The sequence below is a fragment of the Pseudophryne corroboree genome, chromosome 12, assembly GCF_028390025.1.
Source record: "Pseudophryne corroboree isolate aPseCor3 chromosome 12, aPseCor3.hap2, whole genome shotgun sequence".
NCBI lineage: Eukaryota > Metazoa > Chordata > Amphibia > Anura > Myobatrachidae > Pseudophryne > Pseudophryne corroboree.
The window spans coordinates 9,949,265-9,966,341 of NC_086455.1; the positions used below are offsets into that span (position 1 = coordinate 9,949,265).

General features: G+C 45.2%; 2 protein-coding genes across 2 annotated transcripts in view; both read left to right on the plus strand.

Moving 5' to 3' along the window:
* The window catches only part of LOC134980790 (uncharacterized), a 33,494-nt gene extending 30,565 nt beyond the window's left edge, over nucleotides 1-2,929 (plus strand). Inside the window, exon 10 of the mRNA XM_063947757.1 lies at nucleotides 2,678-2,929. Within this exon, the coding sequence (XP_063803827.1) occupies nucleotides 2,678-2,823 (146 nt within the window). The 3' untranslated portion in view covers nucleotides 2,824-2,929. The remainder of the gene's footprint in view (nucleotides 1-2,677) is intronic.
* A 4,815-nt stretch (nucleotides 2,930-7,744) lies between these two features.
* LOC134980970 (SLAM family member 5-like) lies at nucleotides 7,745-16,358 on the plus strand. The gene is made up of 4 exons (XM_063948024.1): nucleotides 7,745-7,891; nucleotides 10,119-10,439; nucleotides 12,403-12,657; nucleotides 16,089-16,358. The coding sequence occupies exons 1-4, from the start codon at nucleotides 7,831-7,833 to the stop codon at nucleotides 16,232-16,234; spliced, it is 783 nt and encodes a 260-aa protein (XP_063804094.1). The 5' UTR covers nucleotides 7,745-7,830; the 3' UTR covers nucleotides 16,235-16,358.
* The last annotated feature ends 719 nt before the right edge of the window (nucleotides 16,359-17,077 follow it).

The following is a 17,077-nucleotide window of genomic DNA, read 5'->3' on the forward strand; positions in this document are numbered from 1 at the left end:
GAACTCTATTATTGCCATACAGTGCACAGAGCATCCCTGTGACCGCCATACAGTGCACAGAGCATCCCTGTGACCGCCATACAGTGCACAGAGCATCCCTGTGACCGCCATACAGTGCACAGAGCATCCCTGTGACCGCCATACAGTGCACAGAGCATCCCTGTGACCGCCATACAGTGCACAGAGCATCCCTGTGACCGCAGTACAGTACACAGAGCATCCCTGTGACCACTATACAGCACAATTAAAATAAGCAATATTAATATAATCAATTATTGGCATCAACACCACCTAGAACTGTGTGCAACACACTGATAGACTGACTACAGTAGGCAGGGCTGTTTCTAGCCAATTTGGCTCCCAGTGCGAGATTTAAAAATGCGCCCCCGATGACATAAAAAAAAGTGCCCCCCCTCCCACACACACCTAGATGAAAAAATAAAACCTTGCGCGCGTACCCGACATGGGGGTGTGGCCTCATCTAAATGGGTGTGGCCTCATTTAAATGGGCATGGCCTTGTCTGAAAAGACTACCTCACAATCCAGTTTTTGACCCTGCTCCAACCGATCATGACCACCACAGGAAAAAAAATTCTACCATATTAAGCCCCACACAGTAATGCCTCCTGCACCATATTATGCCACACACCGCAATGCCCTTGATACATTAAATCCCCACACTACGGCAGGCAAGAGTCCCCATTTCACACATTACGGCAGGTGTCCCCATTTTACACATTGAGAGAGAGAGAATACTTACAGAGGCGATTACCGCTCTTCGGCCCACCTCACCAGTCGCTCCTCGCGCCGGCCTTCCCCTCTTCCTAACTTAAATACCCCTCTGTACTCCGCCCGGGGGGGGGAGTTTTGCAGAGTGACGGGGTTGCGTCGTGACGTAACAACGCAACCGCGTCATTCCGTGAAACTACGCCCCCCGAGCGGGTTACTCGGGGAGAAATAGGAAGGGGAAGCAGGGAGCCACAGTTAGTGCCACGGCGGGTTGCTCTGCTCGCCTGCCCCAAGAAGCGGCCCTGATAGTAGGGTAATGGAAAGGAGAAACTGAGCTGGTGGTGCAGCTGTTCAAAACTGTGTGAACTGTGCGAGTGTATTTGGAAGTGCGCTGTGACAGGCAGCTCGCACCACTGATACTTGCAGGTATAATTTAATTATGGCAAGGGTCAGTGGTGGGTAGCAGACATGGGTGGTACCCAAAGAGAGGGGGGACAGGGGCACGTACCCCCATAATCTGTCTTTGCCTAGTAGGTGCTGTTGCTAATACTTCTTCAGCAGGGACACAGCCCCAATCATGTTTTATCTCAGCACAACGGGTCTGGTGTTCTGATTTGGTTTTTTGTTTGTCCTCCTATTTCTTCAATGTCAGGAGAACCTGGAAGTGTGTACTCACAACCAACCCTTCTGTCCAATACTTCTGCTGGAACACTGCAAACATTATATTGATGTGCCTTGTACAATATAATTTTATATTGTTGAACAAGGCACTGTGAATGGTAAGGCCTTAATAAATCTGTGTAGTAAGTCAGTATTGAGGAAGAGTTTGGGGTGTAGGCCCCTGGGTTGGTGTGGCCGGGATGCTTCAGGACATCATAATATAACACACAATTTAGCTCTCCTCAGCACCTTATTTGTTTGTTTTTATCTATCAATGGGACTTTTTTTTAACACTTATATTATTATCTCTTACCTATGTGACACTCCTAACACATAGCAGCTGCTTCTCACTTAATTAATACCTTCTAATACTTTACCTGCTATCTCTCACTATTGTGGTGCCTTGGAGTGGTTTGGTTTGGCTGGCCTGGGGGAGCCCGTGTCCTGGACTTGAACCTTAGGAATGTTAGGGACCTACCCGATGATGAGGTCACCTGGACGTGTTAGGTAGTGGTATACTTTTGGACAAAATTATGCATAGAACCTCAATTTTACTTGATGTTAAACTTCAGAATTTATTACAATTATTCTGATTAGTACTGTTTGGAGTGTGCACTGGCAATTTCCATTTTTTTTGTGGGTGGCACTACAAGTCTCAGCATGGTAGCACCTCTCATTATGTTTAGTGTTAGGGTGTGGAGTCCAGGTTCCTGCCTAATGATTGTCAACGTGTGTCTGGCACCAGGCAGAGTTGCAAGGACTTTGAGCCTGTTATAGAGCCGCACCGACGGTAATGTAGTTGTACAAATTATTTTTATTATTATTAGTTCGCAACTTTGCATGTGTGGAAATTCCTAAACACTTGTGCGGCGCATGCGTCACACAGAGTGTGCACACACAGAGGGGCTGCTGTGATCGAGAACGATGGTATCAGAGATGTTGTGGAAAAGTCAGTGGCACCTCTAGGGTTGGTGTCACCCAGTGCACAGCGCCATCCAATAAGGGGTGTGGCCTCATGTGGAAGGGGTGTGGCCTCATGACACTTTCCCGTTTTCACCACTCTGGGGTGGTGTCCGTAGATGTTGGACTGCCCCCAGACTCTCCCAGCACGCCATAGGGGTGCTGCAAGATTTCATAGTGCAAATGATGGTTACCTATATGGCAGCGTGTACAGGCGTTGAAAGTGGGCGTCTCAGTCCTTGCACATAGACGTATACAAGGTAAGGCGTTCTATTTATAGTTACATATATGCTTCTCTTGCTTATTGTCCTGTGTTCCTATTTCTCAGATGGGAAAGGCCAGCTACATATATCTTATACACCAGTGACTATAATGCGTCTGGCGCTATCTGCAGCTGTGTTCCTCGTCACCTGCTGTGTGCTCACCCATCACATGAGGACTGAAGTGACGAGACCCTCCGCTGACAGCAGCTGACGGCTGTATACCACATGGGCTGCGTCTACACTGACTGATCTGGAGTCAGACCTTATTCATCTCTTTTTTCCACTGTACTGGATATGTGAGAGTAATAATCTAATAAATGCCAAATTAAGTTACAGTATTGACTGATTCTTCTTCTTCTTCCACTTCTTTCTCCTCCTCTTCCTTTGGTAATAAAAGAAAGAAAATGGTACCTATGCACACTGCTGTACATAATTGGTTCAAACCGTTTTGCCTAATTTAACTATAGTATGAAACGGTTTGTCCATCTCGCTACTATCCCCCTCCCCGCCCCGCCCTACCCCAACCCACCCCCTTTTATAACGGACTCCATTGAGAAGTATCCTCTGAATCCAGCTCTTGGACCGCAGAAGAAAAGAGATCTTACATCCCGCTGTGGCAGCCGCGAGGCCTGGGTGCTGAGGGAGCGTGGCCATATCCAGGGGGGTGCTGTCACGTCCCCTTCCAATACATAAAAACCACAGTAAAATATTATATGCCGCACTGCAAAATGTGCAAAAGTGTGTACTGAACGTGATTCCTAAATGGCCAGGAATCCCAGACATCCAATTAGTGGTCAGACGCAGTTGCAAAGTGGTTAGAGGTGACTTAATTAGTGCCTCAGTCAGTTTGTTTAAACCATCTGTGCATAACCATGAGTATCCTTAAAACCTGGACTGTCAGGGTGCCTTGAGGACTGAGTAGGGGAACCACTATGTTAACCCTATAATTACTTTATATAGCAAACTTGCAATGAGACCTTAACGTAGGTGCCAGAGACTGTGATAAAATGGGTCTCTGCTAGTAGATTGTGGAACTTTATTATGCTGGTGGGCTGTACGTATAGAGGTAGTGAGTCTTGTATATTATAATTGGGGGGCATAAATAAGAAAAGTACAAATGAATGGATTGTTTTGGGAGATGTCACAGATACTGAGAGAGGACCCGCGAGAACTCTCATGGTTGTGACTGTAGAACGTGAGCACTGGATCAATGTACAGATGTGTCCTGTAATCCAAAATATATATCTTACTAGCTGTTCTACCCGTTCTTCACACGGGAGTTTCTGATTTTCACGGTTGTACATATAAATTAGTGTAATAATTTGGTGAATCTATAGAGATGTGACTTTGAGACGTCTTAATGTAAGTAAATATGAATCCATGGTTCTTGGCGTTACCCGAGGAGCCCCCGTAGCAGATATGGTAAAACGTGACAGGGACATTTATAGTTTATTACATTCTACACACTGGAGGTGAAATCCAAATTTTGATCCGATTGTCCTGGGTGTTATCGTTCATGCAACGCAAGCCATGCATCATTAATGACGTCATTATGTCATCCCCCTTTTCATCCCCTTCTGATTACGTAGTTTTCCTATTTCCCACCTGCAGAATACCTATGTTACATTTCATCTTCCTAACATATCGGGAAGTAAGAGAATTAGTGATTAGTCACTAATCTGGGAAATAAGGCGAAAGACAGTGCGACTGCGCCATGCATGCGCCACATTTCATTATGCAACTTTATGCCGAGTCTTTTGCGACAAAAGTCCTAATATAGTATTCCCGTTACGCTGTATGCTGCTATGATGTGTATAAGACACAAAATTCAGAAAGAAGTACGGATTGCTACCCCGTGGCGGAGCTTCTCCCTCGCACCAAGCATCTCTCGCCGTATGGCGCATAAAAGCTATGTGAATGAGGACACCTCTGTAAGCATCCGATATTTACTAGATACCCAGCACAGGAGCGGCAGATGTCATAGTGGAACACCGTCCGGGCCTCGTGTTCCGGGGTCACCGAGCTTGGCAGCAGCTGATACCATACGTTATACAACCAGATCAAAATGCCCAATCACAGTCTGAGACCGGGGTCAACACAGGTCAAAGGTCAGAAAACAAACCTATAAATATTCAGTAATATCTGGTAAAGGTCAATTAATGGAACAACGGCCCCTCATTACTCAGTCTGTACAATAAGCACTGTGCAAGTGTTGCTCATCTTAAAGTAACTATAAAGGATCGTGCTCCATTGTAATATATAATATGTAATTACATTGGACTTTGTATATCAAAGATGTGTCTTGTGCTCATTAATCCAGTTTAATAATGGTATGTCAGGTATTATGTGAAGTGTTATGGAGAGAGAACAGTACCGGGTGTATAGGGAGAAGCTGTCACCCTGCCAGGGCATCAGGCAGAGGTTAATATCATGTGTTGGTCTTGCCGCCTGGTTATATTATTGGTAAAAGAAAACTTGGACAGTCTATTAATGAATATGATGGATATAGCTAGGTATGTTTAGTGGGGGTAAATGGTGGTGCCTATTATTACTAATAACGTTAATAAGTGATAAGACCCTTAGACCCAATTATGGTCTTCACTTATAGCAGCCGCCTTTCCCTTTAAACTGGACATACTGTACTTGCCGCTAGTAAAATGCCCCCCAGGACCTGAGTTCTAGGTAGATAGGGCTTATCACTAATAGGGATTATTTGAGTATATAAGAAGACAGGACACAAACCATGTCGTAATAGAGGTTCTGTAGAGTTTCAGCTCAAATATTCACATAGACAAATGCTGTGATGGTAACAACAGACCTTATAATGACATAGTACATATAATGGGACCCTTGTGTGGTTTCCCTGACAACTAGCATTATGGATAACATACAGGTGATGTTACTATGCGGAGTATCAGCACCAGTCACCAAGCGCCAGCCCCTACAGCAATGAGACCCGCTGTCGCATCTCATGCAGTAATAGCTATTGTAATCACAGCCTAAATATTAATACATGATCTCTATACAGTTGTTTTTTAACAAATTAGAAAACAAATAAATATATAATGTTGGATAATTATTCATCAACTGCCAGTGTAACCTCAGGGCATGGCTAGTATAAATAACTGTACAAATAGATTCATAAATATATAATGAAGCACACAGAGGAAAAACACTTTAAATGTCACGGTTGGAAAACAATATATGCAAAATCAAATGTTTACCAAATATGTAACATCCAACACAACATTATAATACCATATAATGATGCACATTTCCCCACAATGCCAGCTTACCATCTGGGCAATTTTAATTGTCTTCTTATGCCCATTAGTGTATAATTACACTACTCAACAAATGTAAAAAATTATTAACACCTATAGGTTTGTTGTATATCATGGTTTGTGGAGTACTATCCTTGGTGCAAATGGTAAGATCTCAAAAAAACATTTTTATGGTACTATGATATACAGTTAATTGTTTGATGACATTTTTGTTGTTTAAGTATGGACAAAAATCCTTGGGAGCATCTGCGGCGCCCTTCCACATGAAAAGAATGTCATCAACGTAATGATAACAAATATGTAAATGGCTGCCCCAAGTTACGCTATTATAGAGGGTTTGTAGGGAACAGCACTTTCTTGAAATATCAGGTTAATTTTGTTTAATGGCAGCTAATATAAATGAGAAGAAAGAATTCTCTATATTTAACACAATCTATCATCTCTAAATAAAAACTCACCTTTTGCACAGTTTATGTAATAGTAAAAATGTGGGATCTATGTTCCCAACAAAGACATGTCTATATAACCAATGGTGGCACAGGGTGCTAAACTGGCCAGAAGATTTAACCAGGTCCACTAGAACCCCCCTATCTCTGATGAAACCCTCTGGAGAAATGCATGAGTAGGAAAAGGGTACGGCCTCTATTAAAAGAATTACTCCTACAGTAAGGGATTTCCCTCAGCTTGACATCATTCTGCTGTGAAAAGATCCTTTAACCAGTGGAGAATACCCCTCATGTAAGTGCCAGGGCAGTAAAATCTTGGAAAACACAACTGGGAGAAGATGAAGACTGGAAGCAGGGGATGAAATTCTCATAGCAGCTAAAAGGACGGAGCCACCTAGATCTTACTGGTAAGTAAGCACACCAACTGAGCGGGAGTCTGCTCATACCATACAAGACCATTTAATCAGTAAAAGTGCTGGTTGTACAGAACAGTCTCTAACTCTGTTACAACATTAAGGGGTCTATTCATGAAGCAGTGAAAAGCATGGAGAAGTAAGCCTGCGGCGAAGTTTCCCATAGCAACCAATCATCTGCTCCATACAGTTGCATAGTATGCAAATTATAAATGTTACTTCAGTGCTGATTGGTTGCCATGGGCAACTTCTCCACTTTTCACTGCTTCATGAATAGACCCTTATGAATATATCCATTTAGGAAGTATCACTGACTGTGCTGAAGATCACTGCATTCAGACTAAGAAATGAGCCCCAGGGTCTTACAGCTACACAGCCAGCTGGGACTTATATGAAGTTTAGATACCTACAGTATCTAATAGATATATCATTTTAAGAATACTCTGCATTTTATGAGCATAACTGAAGCGTTATTTAAAGTATACCTACAGTATCCAATAGATGTCTTTTCATATTACTGTACTGTATTAATGTGTGTATTCATTTTTAAAGCTAAATGGATCTTTATTATTTCAATTTACAAATACATATCAATACAAATAATCAGAACTATTATTCACTCTGCACCATAATAACTCCTATTTCCCAACAAATGTAATCAAGTATTGGTATAGGACTGGCACAAACATATTTTTAATTTTCCTGCTTGGTGTGATGACAACATTAATGCACTAGGTGGTGCCACTCTCTTTGTTATTTATTTATTTATTTTTTTATACACCCTGTTACGGCAGATTATTTCAAGTTGCGGTTGCCACTCACTTCATTTACATTGGATATTTAAGATATTATATAAGCAATTATATAAGCACTAAGGTTGGATTTGTGTGTATGTCTCTCTCTCTCTCATTCTCTCTATATATATATATATATATATATTTGACTATTCTTCTCTGTGATAGAAAATATATATAAAGCAGAGGAGGCGATATAATCGGATATGGTGCTTCCTGTTTCGCTGCTTCCTATCAAAGGTTTATGAGCGGCTTTACTGAAAGCAACATAGAAATATCTGATGAAGAACCGAAGGAACCTGATCCAGCTGTCCATATTGGTCTTTGTGACACTTCAGACAGGTGAGTTTATTTAGTCATCTATTAATATTTATCAGTAATGTACTATAAGTGAATTGACCTCTATTAGTTAGCTCCTCCTGTAGTCCATTTATGAAAGTATATACTGATGCCATAAGCTGTGATTCCTTTTTTCTTCTCAAACCAAATAACATTTCCTGCTGTTTCCTGGGTCAGATATTAACCCAGAATTCCTTGGGTTCAATCCAATGACAGTAGGGGCGAGCTTGTTTCATGACACTCCCACACATTGCGCCCAGGGAGAAGTACCTAAAAGAGTGGGGAAACTGCTCTGGACCCCAGAGCCGGCCCTAGGCATAGGAAAACTAGGCAAATGCCTAGGGCATTTGGAATGCCATGGGGCACATGCAGGTTCTGCTGAGTAAAAGGATATGCAGCATGCCTATATTCTGTGTGTGACGACAGCTGTATCTGCATACGAAATGCTACGTTACAGTGTATTCCTGGAAATCACTGTATCGTAGCATTTCGTATGCATATACAGCCACAGTTGCACACAGAATATAGGCATGCCGCATTTTAATCAGCAGAAGCTAGTCACATAGTAATGCAAATAAGACGCATTTTTGGCAAAAAAAGGTGCCCGATGTTAGCAGAGCTGTCCGGGAGTTGCCAGGTGACTCATGCCAGGTATCTCCTGCTGCATGGCGTATTGCGGCAAGATGTATGAGGACACATCTGTATCCAATCAGAGGCAGAGGTCACAGTGTTAGCACCCGTGTGAGTGCTATGTGCAGGTGGGTTGGTTGTTCAATAGTGTTTGGCATATCTGTAAGGGCATTATGGGTGTCGTGTAAGAGGCGTTACGGTGTGGCATTATGTGTATAAATGCATTATTAATGTGTGGCATAATGTGTATACGGCATAATGTGGTAATCTGTAGAACAGGCACTACTGTGTGGTCTAATGTAAATAATGAGCGATATGGTGTAGTGTAATGTGAATAAGGAGCAATTCAGTGTGATATAATGTGAATAAGGGGCACTACTGTGAGGAGTAACATATATAAGGTAAAGTGGTACTACTGTGTGATGTAACGTGAATTAGGGACACTATCGCAGCTGCACTCCCTGCACCTATGGTAGCTACACCCTTGTATATAACACGTGTAACTGTGACTGGGAAGGTGGCCCCTCTCAGCTCTGGCCCCATAGCTGCTGCACTCCCTGCACCTATGGTAGCTACACCCTGTATATAACACATGTAACTGTGACAGGGGAGGTGGCCCCTCTCAGCTCTGGCCCCATAGCAGCTGCACTCCCTGCACCTATGGTAGCTACGCCCTGTATATAACACGTGTAACTGTGACAGGGAAGGTGGCCCCTCTCAGCTCTGGGCCCCAGTGGCGCACGCAGGGGGGGTTTCCGAGCACCCAGAAACCCCCCTACCCCCCCTACCCTCCACAAAAAAAAATGTATTTTTTATTTATTGCTGCATTTTGCGTGCCGAGTATTATTAATGGCTGTCTAGAGTCCTCTGCAGCCTGCTGTCTTCCTGGTGGCACTTTTAAGTGCTTAATAAAAGTCCATGGATAAATGTACATGGATAAATGGGGTGGCTGTACATTTAATCCATGGACTTTTTCCATACAACTTTTATGAGTATAAGCTTTGCATTTTAAAGGCCTGACTATGCTGCTATTACATTACATTTTTCACTTTTGCTATTTGGTGGTGTGCTGGTCTCCGTGTTAGATTGTCTTGGGAAACACAGGGAATGGATTATATATACCGTATGTATTCTCTAATTTCATATGAGCTTTTCCGCTGATCCCTGAATGGTGGAAATTGAAGTTTGGAAGGTAAACACGATCTTCCACATGTGGTCGCTGGTCACCTACTGTACGTCTGCTTGATGCTGACATCTTCCCCCAGGAAGTGGCCTCAGCTCTCTCGGTGATGTCTGGACCTGAGGGTTATACGGCGGATACTACAATATATTACTGATTCAGAGCGGCACACAATGCCGATGTTCATGTACAGTAGGGGAGTGACTCTTTGTTATCGTCCTCTCTATATAACAGTGGTACAGCCCTACTTTTCCTTAGTTTCATCAACAAGTCTTCTGTGTCATACAGATCAGTGATATTGTTCAGCAGAACCAAGTGTTTGTGTTACAATGTTACATGTGCGTTATATATGGTCATTTATATAGAATATAAGTTGTGTCTGTCATGTGAGTATTAATCCAGTGTATCATCCTGTACCAGGTGTGCTATGTGATGATCCCTGTGCAGAGAGACCTGTGCCTGGTATAGAGGGAGGAGATGTCACCCTACAGCTGGACCAGACTGATACTGCGGTCAGATTCATTTCCTGGACTCTTCTCCCGAATGCTGGATATATTGCTACAACAAAACCTGGAGGACATATTGATAATGTCAGTGGGCGCTATGTAGGAAGAGTGAGCAGCACAGAGGACGGGTCCTTACACATCACTGACCTGACACCTGATGATCAGAGCATTTATACAGCATCTATACAGAGAGACGGAGGACAGGAATGCTTACACTTTTATCTCACAGTATACAGTAAGTTATGGGTCACCCTCTATACAGAGTATATAAATAGCTGGTGCAGAGGCAGGCAGAGGTTTTGTATATATAGCATACGTGGGGTCCTGGGGGAAGGTTGTATAAACCACCAGGGAAGCATCCCCCCCCACCCCCCTCCATGAATCACCACTGCCCCCACCTTCTGTGGCCAGCACCTTCCCAGTGATACTCTGGAAAATGGCGGATGCGCAAAAGATAGCAAACACTTTGGTGCAATATCTTTTAAAAGATGTTACATGAAACATGGAGCAGCCGGCACACTATATGGTGGGGGTAGGGGGTGGGGGGGGGGGGCATGCTGGCCCACATCAGCGAGGTTCTGGATGCAGGAAGTGTGGTGCGGGCCTTGGCGGGACCCAGGGGCCTGTGTGTAACACACACCCTGCACCCAGTATAGTTACGCCTGTGTCCTGAGTGCATCCGGTGATGTGCAGAGCTCCTTCCACAAAACAGGTAAGAACTGACCTCACCGGGAAATGCAGAGCACACAGCGGGGTCTTCATGTCTGTGCATCTAGAGGTTACAGGTGCAGATAACGACTCTGTAACCTCCAGAGACTTCCATATGGTGGGGCTGATAGTCTCACCCTACCTCTTGCTCCTCCAACAATGTAGCAGTCACATTAGCATGCTCATAAAGGGGGAAATGCATCAAGCCTTGGAGAGAGATGAAGCGGAGACGTTGCCCAAAGCAACCATTCAGATTTTTCTGTCATTTTATATACAGTGCTAGATAAATGGCAGGAGCTGATTTATTGCGTTTGGTAACTTCTCCACTTTATCACTCTCCAAGGCTTGATACATCTCTCCCACAGTGTTAGTTTAAATGATCTCACTCTATTAGGCCCTACACACTGGCCGATTTTCTGAAAGATATGAACGATCTCGTTCATAAATGAACGAGAACTCATTCATATCTTTCAGTGTGGAGACTCCAGCGATGAACGATACGCGGCCCCGCGCTCGTTCATCGCTGGTCTCCCGTCGGCTGTGCATGCAGGCCAATATGGACGATCTCGTCCATATTTGCCTGCACTTCAATGCAGCCGGGTGACGGGGGGAGTGAAGAAACTTCTCTCTGCGGCGTTCCACATGGTACGGAGACTGGGCACTGCCATCTTGGTTTCCATCACATAACCGCTGCATCACCAATGAGCAGAAAGAGGCTGTTCAGGCAGAATGCAACAGCCAATCCATGGACAGCCAGGGGTATTCAGGGAGCCTTCCTGGACACTCCCAAGCTGCCAGTGCTTTGTTGTCCTCAGACCCTCTGGGTGCTTATCTGTGTCTCTCTGCAGCAAGTATCCAGCCCTAAGACTATCGGTGCAGTGACATATCCAGCACTCCCTGTCTCCAGCGTAAACCTGTGAGTTCCTGAATACCTGTCTCCATCCCAGCGTCTGCTCAAACCTGGCAGTTCCTGGGATACTGGGATAGCTAGTTCTATCCCAGTATCCTAGTAACCAAAAAAGTTAGTTAATGGGCAAAACCATGTCCACTCCACGTGGGGCAGGTGTAACATGTACAGAGAGAGTTAGATTTGGGTGGGGGGTGTTCAAACTGAAATCTAAATTGCAGTGTAAAAATAAAGCAGCCAGTATTTACCCTGCACAGAAACATAACCCACCCAAATCTAACTCTCTGCACATGTTATATCTGCCCCACCTGCAGTGCACATGGTTTTGCCCAACTGCTAACTTTTTGGGTTTGTCTGGATCCACAGATAAATATCTGTGACATCCGTGGCTGAGAACATCAGACCAGCTCACAAGGTTGGACTCGGGTCCCACCACAGCTCCTCCTCCATTCCTCAAGGTGTCACACTCAAAACTCCAGGGGTATTATATGTATCTTATGTAAGATTATTAGGTAATGGTGTATACAGTTACTCATGTAGCCATTATCATGTGTGTACTGTGCTCTCAATGTGTTTCCTATAGGAAATGTATCCCCCGATGACATCCAGATCGGCAATGTCACCAGTAGTGACCCCTGCTCTGTGGCCCTGATGTGTACGGTGACAGTACGAGATGTGACTATAACCTGGGGCAGTATAGACAGCAGTGATATCAATGTGACGGGAGATGTCCTATATGTACCTCCCAGCCATGTGAACTTCACCTATACCTGTACTGCCCGGAATCCTATCAGTAACTCCTACAATACTGTGGTTCCCCAGCACTACTGCAACCCAGGTAATTATCATTACACACCTGTATAATGGCTTTACCTGTAACCTCATTACTGTACCTGTCAGGTGACACCTTCCCCGTAACACAACGATCTGCTCCTGTTTATCCCACTTATTTTCTGAATTAAGAAACCGTCATGAAAATGATATTAATGTTAAAAATATGTATTAAACATTAGCTACTTAAACCCCTTTTCCACTTGTAGCACGGGTTGCAGCCGGGAGCCTGACACGGCTGCGACCCATTCTACAGACCCCTTTCCCACAACGCTCACCAACCCGGCATATTTCCAGGTTGGTGACGCTGCTGTTGATGCGGCAGGGGTGGCGCTGCGAGATCACATGATCTCCCAGCCCCGCCCTCCCATACACTGTGAACGGGAGCCGTGTCGCCTCGACATAGCTTCCGTTCACACTACACAGCTTACCGGGTTGAACACGTGTTCAACCCGGCAAGATTCCCGGGTAGGATTCCCGGATCACTTGATCCGGGAATTTGCTGGGGGGGGGGGGGCATTTCCACTAGGGAAAAACATGGGTAAAAGCACGTCCCCGTGCATTTACCCGTGTTTTTAAAGGTAGTGGAAAAGGGGTATAAGTTAAGTCCATAGACAATATATTGGAACAATAGACAGTTGTCGTAGGGCATGATGGAAGGTGGTCTGGTTGGTGCATTCTCTAGCAAATTAAGTTTAGAGAATACGGATTTTGTTAAATTCCTATGCCCTTATTTATCAATGAGTGATACATTTCACTGTGAGTGATAAATTGCACCAGCCAATCAGCTCATAACGTCCATGTCACAGTCTGTGACAGGAGTGGATTGGCTGGTGTAATTTATCACTCATTGATAAATAAGGGCACAAATTTGCTTCTCTTAAACAGTCTCCCTCATTCCTTAGATGATTTTCTCTAGCCATACCTGAGCTGTTTTCTGTCTTAGCTGGGTGCACACCTGTACAGTCGTCTTGTACATCATATAATTCACATCCTCCTGGAGAGATAGTGGAAGAGTGTGCACACAGCGATGCAGACAGGTGGGAGAGTAAATATGGAGAACTAGGGACCCGAGGCCCAGGTGTTTCAGAATGCAAATACCAACATCTACATACATTATTTTCATCCATAATTACCACTCATATTACCTGAATACACACACACACTCTACCGAAACGATGTATAGCAAAACAGCCTGAACTCTTTGATTACCAAACAGTAGACAAAGCATCCCTGTGACCGCCATACAGTAGACAGAGCATCCCTGTGACCGCCATACAGTAGACAGAGCATCCCTGTGACCGCCATACAGTAGACAGAGCATCCCTGTGACCGCCATACAGTAGACGGAGCATCCCTGTGACCACCATACAGTAGACAGAGCATCCCTGTGACCGCCATACAGTAGACAGAGCATCCTTGTGACCGCCATATAGTAGACAGAGCATCCTGTGACCGCCATACAGTAGACAGAGCATTCCCATGACCGCCATAGAGTAGTACACACAGCTTCCCAGTGACCGCCATACAGCACAATTAATATAATCAATAGTGTCAGCTGTGAATATGACCAGGAAAACGTTATCCCCCATAACTGCAAGGGTCAGTGGTGGGTAGCAGACATCGGTGGTAGCTAAAGAGAGGGGGCCAGGGACACGTACCACCTTAATCTGTCTTTGCCTAAAAGGTGCTGTTGCTAACACTTCTTCAGCAGGGACACACAACCACAATCATGTTTTATCTCAGCACAACGGGTTAGAACTCTATGATTGTCATACAGTGCACAGAGCATACCTGTGACCGCCATACGCACAGAGCATTCCTGTGACCACCATACACACAGAGCATTCCTGTGACCGCCACACACAGAGCATACCTGTGACTAGCATACACACAGAGCATACCTGTGACCGCCATACAGTGCTCAGCGCATTCCTGTGACCGCCATACACACAGAGCATTCCTGTGACCACCATACACACAGAGCATTCCTGTGACCGCCATACAGTGCTCAGAGCATTCCTGTGACCGCCATACGCACAGAGCATTCCTGTGACCACCATACACACAGAGCATTCCTGTGACCGCCATACACACAGAGCATTCCTGTGACCGCCATACAGTGCACAGAGCATTCCTGTGACCGCCATACAGTGCACAGAGCATTCCTGTGACCGCCATACAGTGCACAGAGCATTCCTGTGACCGCCATACAGTGCACAGAGCATTCCTGTGACCGCCATACACACAGAGCATTCCTGTGACCGCCATACACACAGAGCATTCCTGTGACCGCCATACACACAGAGCATTCCTGTGACCGCCATAAAGTGCACACAACCACAATCATGTTTTATCTCCACACAACAGGTCTGGTGTTCTGATTTCTACAATGTTGGGAGAACCTGGAAGTGTGTACACACAACCAACCCTTCTGTCCAATACTTCTGCTGATGCTCCTCCCACAGCGCAGACAGATATCTGCGCAGTGTGTACGGAGTCATGATCTAATCAGCAGAGGTGTTTGAGAGATGAGGATCCCAGACCATGAGGAAGACTGTAATAGTGTATGTGTAATACTGTATGTGTCACTCTGCCTGCTCATCGTCACAGAAACTGTAAGAACAATCACATCTCAGGTAAGGTCGTAACCGTGGGCACCCAGCGTTACACTCGTGTCTGGTCCCAGGCAGGGTTGTGAGGACTTTGATCTTGTTTAGAGCCACATGCAAACTGAACGCAATGCCAATATTCGCGTAGCTGAGTGACTTGTTTTTTATTATCATGTTTTTGCAATTGCACATGCGCGGAAACACTTGTACAGCGCATGCGTTACAGAGTGTACGCACAAAGGGGCTGCTGCGATCAAGATAGACGATATCAGAGACAATGTGGAAAAGTCAGTGGCGCCACTAGGTGGGTGTCTCCCAGTGCAAGTCGCCATCCAATGAGGGATGTGGGCTTATGGCACTCCCCTGTTTTCACATCATGGCACTCCCACGTTTTGTGACCGAATATGCTGAGAGACTCACCCTGCGCGTCATATATTTACCCCCCTATCACCCTCCTTGGATTGTGTCACCCTGTGTGGTCCGCACCCTCCACATCCCCCCTAGTGACACCACTGGAAAAGTGACAGGTGGTGACAGGGAGGTGGCTACTGGTGCACACAGAAATGGTTCATACAGGGGGAGTGTCAGTGACAGCGGAGGCATAAACAGACGCACAGCCGCAGGCAGAGGAGGCCGTGGTCAGGCGGAGACACTGCACCTGCCATAGGGCTGCTGCCAGATTTCATAGTGCAACCGATGGTGGTGTATATGGCAGTGTGTACAGGCGCTGGAAGTGGGTGTCTCCGTCCTTAGAGAAGCAGATCTATTTATAGTTTTGTATATACTGTACTTAATTTGCTTATAGTCCTATGTTCCTATATCTCAGAGAGGAGACGTGAGACGCAGGCATCTTATACACCAGTGACTATAATGCGTCTGGCGCTATCTGCAGCTGTGTTCCTCGTCACCTGCTGTGTGCTCACCCATCACATGAGGACTGAAGGGATGAGACCCTCGGGTGACAGCGGCTGACGGCTGTATACCACATGGGCTGCGTCTACACTGACTGATCTGGGGTCAGACCTTATTCAGCTTTTTTTTCCACTGTACTGGATCTGTGAGAGAAATAATCCAATAAATGCCAAATGGAGTTACAGTATGGACTGGTTGTTGTTATTATTATCAGTGATCGAAGTGGAAATTTTGAAGTGGGGGTTTGGAAAAGTGAAGAGTGTAATAATGCATGGGAAAGGGGGCGTGGTCACTCAAAAGTGGGCGTGGCCTTAAGTGTAGTGTACCACCTCATATACCCCTTATACACATTATGCAAAACAATAGTATGACCCCTTATACTATCTAGTTCTGGTACCCATTACACATTATGCAGAATGAGCAAAAATTACCACGGAATGAACCAAAATTCACATTATGCCAATGGCCACTTATACATATTACGCAAGGTACAGCCCCTTACATTATACAAGGTACAGCCCCATACACACATTATGTCAGGTACAGCCTCTTACACACTACGCCAGGTACAGCCCCATACACACATTACGCCAGGTACAGCCCCATACACACATTATGCCAGGTACAGCCCCTTACATTATGCAAGGTACAGCCCCATACACACATTACGCAAGGTACAGCCTCTTACACACTACGCCAGGTACAGCCCCATACACACATTATGCCAGGTACAGCCCCATACACACATTATGCCAGGTACAGCCCCATACACACATTATGCCAGGTACAGCCCCATACACACATTATGCCAGGTACAGCCCCATACACACATTATGCCAGGTACAGCCCCATACACACATTATGCCAGGTACAGCCCCATACACACATTATGCCAGGTACAGC